A 10590-nucleotide genomic window follows, 5' to 3' on the forward strand; every position below is an offset into this window, starting at 1 on the left:
GTATTTTCCCTTATTCAGATGTTGTGTAAGGTTGAAAAAGGCATGATAAAATCATTTAGTTTTCCATCCTCCAGAATGAACATTTTTCTTTGAGGCACTTACCGCCCCTAAATAAATTTTATTGGGAAAATTATCAGGTATAAGGTATAACCAACAAGGTAAATAAATCTAAAATAATATTTGGAGGACTGATTTAAAGGTAGATCATTCAACGTCAGCTAAAATCACGTGTGAGCTGCATGATTTTTTTCGAATTTATTTCGTTGTTAGAAAATTATGGCTATTTTTAATTAAGGCTCTAATTTTACATTTACACAAAAAGCTAGACATTTTATACATTTCCAAAATACAGATTCTGACAAATGTGAAAAATTTTACTTGGTTGAAAACTTTTGCAAGAATTTTGAGAAAATTAACAACTGTGCACCAAATTTAATGGGAAACATAAATCTAGGGTGCGTAATGAGACACTATGTGCTCATGGTTGAATAATGTTTAAGGCAAATTCAACCAATACAGAAAACCTTTGCTCTATTAATTTTGTATCTAGAATGATTACTTCTGAAAACGAAAATCTTCTATGTTTCTTATTGTAACATATGAGGATCAAAATTTCAATTGTACTTTCTCACAGGATTCAGATTTAGATTTTAAAAAGTTTATTATTTTAAGAATATCGATTTCATGGAAGGCTTTGAAACTAGAAGATACTTTTAAGTTAAAAAAAAGATTAGATTCTTTTTTATCGTATTATATTCCATTCTAAAAATGTAAACTGCAGTCTTTTAATGTGCAAAAAATACGCTTAACTTTTTTCATTAATGAGCACAGAAGGTTTGCTTTTAATCAGGGCACCAGAAGCAGGAAAAATTATAATTAATATCTCCAAAGTTAATTAGATAAAATAATTAAATGTAATATAATCCTAATTTTCTATCAACAAACCTTAACCTCATTTTATAATTATATTTTGTTAAAATTTAAAATTATTTAAAGATTAAAAGCTTTATTGAAAATTAAATAACAATATTGTTTGTAACACAGTAGCAGTCATAGCAGCAGCAGCAGTAGACACGATAGGGAGCGGCCAGAAATCCCGCCAAAACCAAGCAAATCTTCGAAATCAAAGCACAAAAGCGAGGAAATGCCGCGTGAATATGTGCACACAACAAGCTCGAATAACCACCAACAACAAAATATCGTCTTTGATCAAGTATTCACAGAGAATGCTGTGATGGATGATATTTTACTAATGGGCGGAGACACTTGTGATAAATATGATCAACATGGCGTTAAAATTGATTATCAGTACACTTAAACAAATTAAACACTTTTACAGTTACAAGATAGACAAATAGAAAAAGGACAAAGGAACTTTCTCAAAGAAAGATATTGTAAATATAAGGTTGTATATTTTATAAAAATAATTTATTTTTCAGTTAAAGTGATTTATCAAAATTTAATAAAATATGAAAGAGATTTCTTTTGACACAAATAATCTTAAAAATTCATAAATTCTCTAAAAAGATTCTCTTTAGAAATGAAAAAATACCTGACTTAAATTAAAAAAAGGGATTTGAAATAGCTGCCATTTGATTCCCTTGTTGTTAATGATAATAGAATTTAAATATGTTTAATAAAATTTAATATCAAAATCATTGTAAATATAGTTATTTAATTAAGTCGTCAATAAAAAGAAGATGTCTTATATTTAATCATTTTAAAGGCTATTAAAGAATATTGAATAGGGAGTTTGTGGCTAGATAAAATACGCGTAAAATTGGCGCTTTTCAATTCTTTACGCACACTGCGAGCTCTCTATGCATTATTGGGTCTTTTATAGTTTATAATATCTGAAGGATTTTTTTGCCAGGGCTCGGCAGCATCGCGTCAGCCGCTATTAAGCCTCAATTAAAACCCGTTTTGATTCTTTTAAAGTTTAAAGTTTTGAATTGAAAAAGGTTCATTTCCCTGAGGATTTAAAGTCAGCTGATCCGCGGCTGCCTAGCCCTATTTTTCTAGCCGTTTCTGATAATGTAACAACAAATATTCTTTAAAAGCCTTCTAAGTTATATAATAATGTCATCCTTTTTTACTTGACTGGAACCAACATTATTGAATGATGCCACATCTTTAAACTTTCAAATTTTTATTTGCCGCTGAAAGTAATCCAATCACGTGTCTTAAATAGCATAAGAGATTTAATAGAGACATAAAATTGGTTCATGTTAGCGGCAACTTTAGAAATTTGAAAATTAAAAGTTATGTCATCCCAAATTCATTATTCATTTCGTTTTGTTTGAAATAATGAAATGACAAAAAAAATGCTATGTAAAGTTTCTGATGATTATGCGTGAAGTCTGAATGTCTGCAAGCATAATGGTAAAGTTATGTTGTGCTTGTAATGAAATACAATGTATCAAACTAATAGTAACATTATCTTTGATATATGTCTACAATTACATAGTATTATAGATTATTTCTCTTATCATAAAAACTGTATGATTTAACCAATAAACTATTATTTTACTTAATTTTGTTTTGAGACTTGACAAGCTATTCTATAATTTGAAATGTTCTTCTGTCCATAAGGAACTGAATTGGATAAATGTGATATTTTTGGCTCCTATTTAAGATAGACTGCTGATTAAATTTGATAAGATACCTGCTACCAAAAAGTAACTTGCTTGATTCGTTGTTGGTCTGAAGTTCAGGCCACTAAAGACATAAATGCTGGAGTCCTTACAGAAAAAAGTAGAATGTGTGTCTGTCTGTCCATAAAGATCCCAGAATGACTAATCCTCTTTTAACATTTTATTAAAGAAGGTGTATCAACTATTTTTTTTATAGCTAGCCGGTTCTTTTAGTAAGTAGTAGATGTAAAATTTTTCATAGAATTCAGATATGCAATCGGTTTTTTTGTAGACCTCTTATTTTTTAAGTAATTTAAGTTTTAAAAAAAAAAAATTAAGTCGATTTTAAGGTACTAAAATGCAACAAAAAAAAGAAAGAAAATGGTCATTATGAACAAAAATAGTAAGATCTTTAATTTGACACCTTACTTTTTCAATTCTGTCAGGTAATTATTGAAAAAATCGATTTTTTTTAACCCACGAGAATAAAAACTTTGAACTTAATTTTATTATTTCACAAATAAAAAAATATTGGTTCATATATACCTTCAGAATCAGAAAAATATTACGAATCCATTGTAAGCAAAATTGAAAAAAAAAGTTTACAATATAGTATATAAACTACAATAAAAGGAATTATATGAAAATATCATATTATATTGTACAGGCAACGTCTTAATTCTTCAATTGAGTATAAAAATGGGAAGGGGGTAAAGAGGGGGTAAAGATGGGGTAAAAAAGGGAATACAATAGTGTTGTCTGAACAAAAAAAATAATTGGCCATTTCTTTAATTTTTTAATTTTTTAATTTTTTTCAATTTTGCTTACAATGGATTCGTAATATTTTTCTGATTCTGAAGGTATATATGAACCCATGTTTTTTATGTCTGTTTGAGAAAATATTTAGGTCTAAAGTTTTTATTATACCGAGGTTAAAAAAATAGATTTTTTCAATAATTACTTAACAGAATTTTAAAAGTAAGGTGTCAAATTAAAGATCTTACTATTTTTGTTCTTACTGGCCATTTTCTTCTTTTATTTTGTTGCGTTTTAGTACCTTAAAACCGACTTAATTATTTTTTTAAAAAACTTAAATTACTTAAAAAATAAGAGGTCTACAAAAAAACCGATTGCATATCTGAATTCTATGAAAAATTTTACATCTACTACTTACTAAAAGAACCGGCTAGCTATAAAAAAAAAAGTTGATACAACTTCTTTTTCTTTTTTCTTGGCTTCTACTGAATACTCTTTATAAAAGCTTCTTTGTAGAAGTCCCTTTATTGTTTAATATTAATTATGCCTTAATTTACTTTTAATGAAATACAGGGCTCGGCAACCGCATACTTCCTAAGCCGCAGCAAATGACAGCCACATGTTTTTTTAAGCTGCAGGCACAATTAAAATTATCTGCGGAATTTTATTTACGAAGATATATCTTAGGTGGTAACAAACTCAACCTAAGTTACCTTCTGCCGCAGCCTTTCCAAGTCCCAGTTAATTGCCTCAGCTATAGCAACCGCAACCGCAACCGCAACCGCTGCACCGCTGAAGGCGCAGCTGTCGAAATCTATTTTAAAAACAGTATAATTTATTAAATGTAAAGACAACCAAATTGCATACAATTATTTTTGTGGTGAAAAAATGATAAATTATATGAAACATGCAACAAATTATATCATATAAACATAGACGATTATGTTCAATTGTGACAATTCTAAAAAGGAAATAAATATATTTAAAAAACTGTATTGCCCCTAAAAATTATCGTACCGTATTGTAGACAGAGTTTGAAAGGTTATAATTTATGATTTTTATTTTAATGTTTATAAGAAAATTATCTGTAATACGATGCTGTACATGATTTATCAATATGGCTAAGCACCGGTTCTAATCCATTCGATATTAATCGGATTCGAAGCCATATTGGAATATTTTTTTAATAACATTGGGTCCTTTTTAGAATTTTTATTTTTTAAATGATAAGTAAAGGACATTTTTAATGAAAAAAAAATATTACCTCTGTTAAATAAAAAAAAACAACAACATTTTAAGTCCTTCAGAGAAACGGTGGTCCTTTGACAAACGCAGGAGTAACAAACATCGGAGTGGACAAACGCAGGAGTGGATACATAACCTAACCTAACCTATTTTAAACCATATTTTAGGTATTTTAAATGCCTAACCCCTGCGGGGGGCTTATTTGTATATTCATATCTTAACCTAACCTAACATATATAGAAATACTAACTTAAATCAATATTTTAACACTCCTGCGTTTGTCCACTCCGACGTTTGGGACTCCTGCGTTTGTCCTGGAACCAGATAAATGATAAATGTGTTGCTAAAAATACCCTAAAACCTGACTAACCTAGGCCTTTGTTTATGTATTGTTTTCTTGTTAAGAAAATGAACGTTAGCAAACATTATTTTTTGCAAGGAATATTGCTAAAAAGATAAATATTGATTGTCTTACACTAAAACACATAGAGAAATATCAGAGAGGGAAGGGATATAGGACTGAAAAATAAACTAGTCCCCATAGTTTTATAGTTATCTTATTCGTTGGCTAACAACTTTTGGGAATTTTGTTGAATTTTTATTTGTTAGTTCACTAAGTTAAGTGTCCAAACATTTCAAACAATAATATCAAAATACAGAAGGGGTAAGTTTGTTCATCATCAATTAGAATGTTCATCAAATTTTTGTCGTTGTCTTATATCTTTAGATTCATGGAGAAATATAGGTATATCCTCCATACATGCATTGTATACTGTAAATACTTAAAACTATAAGGCCTATAAATTATGAAAAATTTTGAGTTTAAAGCCCTTGAATGTCAATAAGCGAAAAAACTGATTAATATTCTAGATTTATTATCATTTATTATATTCTATCATTTGTAAGAAAGGATACAAATTTGATTTCTTTTTGGGATTATATAAAAAATGACCAAATAAGAAATAGATTCTTCAAATTCCTAGAAATTCCTGGGACATACGTATAATTATTTCTGATCTGTCATCTAGTCTCATAAATCTATTATCTTATATTTGTTATTCTTGATTAATTTAATTACTGTAAAATTCCTTTAGAACAAATGACCCCAAACAAAAAAAGCTCATTTTTGGGGGACTTTTTTCTTACAATTCTTGGTTGGTTGTCAGTTATAACTTAACTTTTCAACCAATAATCAATATCATAGATGTAAATCAATTTATCGTCCATTGTCTTATCCCTTAAGAAGTATGTGTGTAATACATATAAAGTTTTGTGTATGGTGTTAGATGAACTTTGTCTCATTTCCTTTGTCTCAGACTCGGTGCAGTATACTTTCAATAGGTCCAGGGATAAAGCATTTCTTTTATATCCCTAAAACAGCTGCCTTGTTTTTTTTTTATCTTGGTCAAGTTTTAGATCATACCTTTGAAAAAAGTTTCCTTTATGGCTTCGAAACCGATTAATATCAGGTTCTCAGCCATACTGAAAAATAATGTATATCCTCGTATTACAAACAAATTTCCATGATTATTAAAATAAAAATCATAAAATTATACCAGTTCTGGCAGCCCGGGACTTCGTCTTCAGGAACTAACAAAACAGGTTTTTATCTTATAATTTATCATTTTAATATCCACGGAAAGCTGTCTATAATACGATGCAAAAAATATCTATCCCTAACTCTTGAATGAGGCGATATCGTAAAGACACAAATCAAACCCTTTATAATATCTGAAAAAATACTTATTATCCTTTATACTTGGAATATATGATGTATAAATAGTTGGCAAGGATTATATGAAGACACCGATCAACAAGTCATCTGTCTGTTTACCAGTAACATATTCATAGAATGTTTTACAACACAGAAAAAGATTTAAGTAAATTTTATGCATTTGCCATTTAAAGTCCAAAAAGAATTTACTATGATTTTATTCGTGTTCATCCTTGTTTTGAAAAGGCGAAAAAATTGGTTTAGTAATTTTGTGTGGCTAAAATACCTAGATTTTGAACAGATCATGTGGCCGTCAGGATAAGACAGTTATAGGTTATTGCCACCAAGCGAAATAAATCTAAAATAATATGTTGGAGTCAGATTAAATGGTCGTCTTTACAAAGATATTTCCCCTCTCGAAATCTCGAAAAAAAATCTGTTGAAATTACCAAATATTTGTTAGACTTATTTTAGTTGTTGATTACAGCTGGGATGGAGATTTTTTTCCTGTTTCATGCCCCTATCCACGTGAAAAGAATTGTCTGCCATGGTTCTGGATGCCAACATTACTGGCTGAAACTGCTTACAGTTCCGTTTACACATAAATAATATCTAGTCCCATATATCTTCATTTGTGAATAAACTTTCATATATTGCTTCATTTTCATAGAAAACTGTATTTGCAAGAAAATTATATCTGTGCACATCTATAATACAAAGTAGAATGATGTCTGTCCGTCCATCCGTCACTTAAGATCTCGGTAACCACTGAACCGATCGGATTCTACTCTTCAGGGAATATACCTAATGGCCCTGTAGTGGTTTTAGGCTATTGTCTTGGAAGGTGGGCCACCCCAAACCCCCCAAAAAATCCCTCCCCCATTTTTTTTTGTATGAGGTATCCTTGGTTCTTTTTTTTTTTACGAATTTCACCTTATTTTTTTATCATCTCTTGGGGCAAAGCCCCTAGAGGCTAGGGGCGAAGCCACTAGTAGTTTATAAAGGCATGACAAAGTTCGAGTTATAATAGCTAAAAGCCGGCCATTGACCTTTACAAAGCTTCCCTTCTTCAATCGGTTAAAGACATTGGCGAGATCTTAACGGATGTAAAAACAAACTTCTTTTAAATCCAAAATCAGCGCGGCCATAATAGGATATAGTTCTACCCTATATTATAAACATTTAGAAGCTCTGCAATCGATGGGATAGGGAAGAACATAAAAATAGCATAAAACAACAAAGACTTAAATCAAGAATCAGAATAGCCTAAGATCAACACAAGAACAATGTAAAGCTCTTCTAAAATCAAGAACTCATTAGGTTCCGTTGTACCCTTAAACTACAGAAAAAAATTTACTACTACTATAAATTAGGATTGCTGAAGATTGAATCTTTTTTGCTCTTTAGAAATATATTGTTCCTGATATTAGAGTAAAACACTAGAGGGAGAAAGGGTTAAATAGCTGTATCTCCCCATCGCAACCGTCTTGTGCAACCATCCTATTGGGTAATTGAAAGTCAACTAATGGTGTCGATTATATTAACACAGCTAAGTAGCAAAAAATAATTTAGAAGCAGACGAAAGAGGTCCTTGAAAAATGAAGGGAGGTAGTTGTCTGTATATACATCTATACTATAGATCTGTTTTCCTAATGACAATATCGATGGAAAGACAGTATTAAAAATATATAAACAATATTATGACATACATTAAATCCTGCTACATGTTCCTAACTGTAAGGAAAGAAAGAGGTGGAAAACAGAGTCATCATTCTTAAGGATTGTAAAAGATGTGTTAACAATCAATTCAGGTTTTACATTCATCTTTTACTGGGAAGTTACCAATGGTAGAAAGATAAAAGTACACTTTTTCCAATATGGCTTCCAAACTGATTAATATCCGCTGGATTAGAACCTGTTCTCAGCCATGCTGAAATATTAATATAGCATCGTATTACAAACAATTTTCGACGATTAATAAAATGAAAAATCATGAAACTAATATCAGTTTTGAACAACCCAGGACTTCGGCCACTCATGACTTACAATTTTCATTTAAATATCTGCGGTAAGCTGTCTATAATACGATGCTATAAATAACTATTACTAGGTTAGACGGTTTGATTCGTTTTTAACAATTGATGTTTGAAAATTGAAATCATAGAATATGTTTATAATTCAAGTTATACTTTTCTATTTAAACCCTGATCCAATCATTGAAGAATTTTGTCATAACAACAATAAACCAAACTATTTGACATACAAACTTAAATGTTAATTATAGACCAGCTTTACTATTATATCCTTTAATATCAAGTAGTAAATATATTTTGCATGTATAGTTTTAGGCTATTTCTTTTAAGATTATAAACTTTGGATGTTTTAGGCTTTTTTTGCTGCCTGGGGCACAGCCGCCACTATAAACAAAAGTACGGGTAAGTAAATGTCAAATCAAAATAAGTGCCTACCAAATCTTAAAATAGTTTTGGCAAAAAATTATTGTTAACCGATAATTAGTATTGAAAAACAGGTTTGCACTTTCCAACAACTATAATCCATCAATTACAAAATTACAACCTTCATTCAAAAATAATTTAGTTTGCCATTCATTGTTCTTAAGTAACAGGCTGTCTCTTTGACAGTATGTTCTCTAAGTTCTCGTAAACGACTCGACTAATCCCTTTACACTTAAACGAGAAGTTTATTAATGATTTATAGCAAGATTTAGGCTATTTCATGGGAAAAGAGGCTATTACACATAATTAATAGTAAAAAGACACCTCTATAATCCGATTTCTTCTGAGAACAAAAATTAATGAAAATTTGATTTTATGACACATTCATAAAAACAATAGTATAATAATAAATAAACCCAAACCCCTCGTGGCTAAAAAAAGGGATATTGGGTTAAAAATAGAACTAATTGATTTTTAGATTTAAATTTCTTAATAAATGGGAGGATCTACTGCAGTTCACGGTAAAATATTGCTGGTAACGAACATTGCTATGAATTTATGAATTTTAAAGGCTGCTAGCTGCTAAACGGCTGAACGTACAGATCATGCGCGCACACCATTTTTAGCGGCATAAGAAGGCCCTCAAATAATCTGGAATAGCCAAGATCCAATGATGCTCAGGGAAAGCTTCACTGACGAAAAACCGCATTTTTCTGCACTGCGAGATAATTATGCATTATTGATTTATGGTTATTCCAGATTATTTGTAGGCCTTCTTATGCTGCTTAAAACAGAGTGCGGGTATGATCTCTACGTTCAGCCGTTTGGCAGCTAGCAGCCTTTAAAATTCATAAATTTATAGCAATGTTCGTTACCAGCAATATTTTACCATGAACTGCAGTAGATCCAAATGGGAAGCCATATAAACAATTGAAATTGTATGAATGTTAAATGCGTTGATAAAGTCAAGGTACCCAAAATTAACTCATAATTTACTCATTTAAAGAATATGATCAAAATAATTTTTTTAATAAATTTTTATCAATATAATTTTAAAAAATTATTTTACTAGATTCCGTTATATTTAATAACACAACTTGTTTAGAAAATACAAACCATCTTCCATTCAGTTTACTTTCCTTAATCTGTCTTTTATTTAATATGTAACGTTGGATTCGCTTTTCATGGTTTTCAATGATAAATTAAAAAATTCTAATTAGCTACAAGAACAAAAACAATACTACAATAAGTATTTAGATGAAAATGTTTTTATAAGTTCCTAGTATTTAAAACCAAATTTACAAACACACAAAACCTACGGAGTAGTTTTGCAGCAAAAAAAGCAAATACATAAACCAACCTTGATGATAAGTAAAGAATACACAGATATGAAATTAACCATAACATATCCGCCAATATTATTGATTATTCTCTTACTATCATAATTCGGCTTTGCATTACCTGAAACTTTATCCGGTAGGGTTATAGAACAGTTATTCATCGCATCATATCATAGATAGCTTTCTGCGGATATAAAAATGAAAATTACAAAAACTGGTATTAATGTTATGATTTTTATTTTGGAATTAGTGGAATACTTGCTGTACAGTGTACACTATACTAATCTTTTTTATTATTGATATTAATCGGTTCCGAAGCCATACTATAAATTATATTATTGGTAAATAGTTACTTTTTGAGTTTTTTCTCATGTTCATTAAGTTCAACTTAACTAAAAATGACAAAACTTAAATACATAGATTCAAGTGGAGGGGGAATAATTAAC

The 10590-nt window shown here is 30.0% G+C and overlaps 1 protein-coding gene across 2 annotated transcripts in view; it reads left to right on the forward strand.

Moving 5' to 3' along the window:
* LOC145329744 (uncharacterized) overlaps positions 1-2534 on the forward strand; it is a 65391-nt gene extending 62857 nt beyond the window's left edge. Inside the window, exon 14 of one of the 2 annotated variants that reach the window (XM_080174117.1) lies at positions 1043-2534. In XM_080174117.1, the coding sequence (XP_080030243.1) occupies positions 1043-1318 (276 nt within the window). In that variant the 3' untranslated portion in view covers positions 1319-2534. The remainder of the gene's footprint in view (positions 1-1042) is intronic. The other variant, XM_080174118.1, reaches the window with a different exon arrangement.
* Positions 2535-10590: the final 8056 nt, after the last annotated feature.

This window comes from Acartia tonsa, chromosome 10 (genome assembly GCF_053477335.1).
Source record: "Acartia tonsa isolate MP-2025a chromosome 10, ASM5347733v1, whole genome shotgun sequence".
Classification (NCBI taxonomy): domain Eukaryota; kingdom Metazoa; phylum Arthropoda; class Copepoda; order Calanoida; family Acartiidae; genus Acartia; species Acartia tonsa.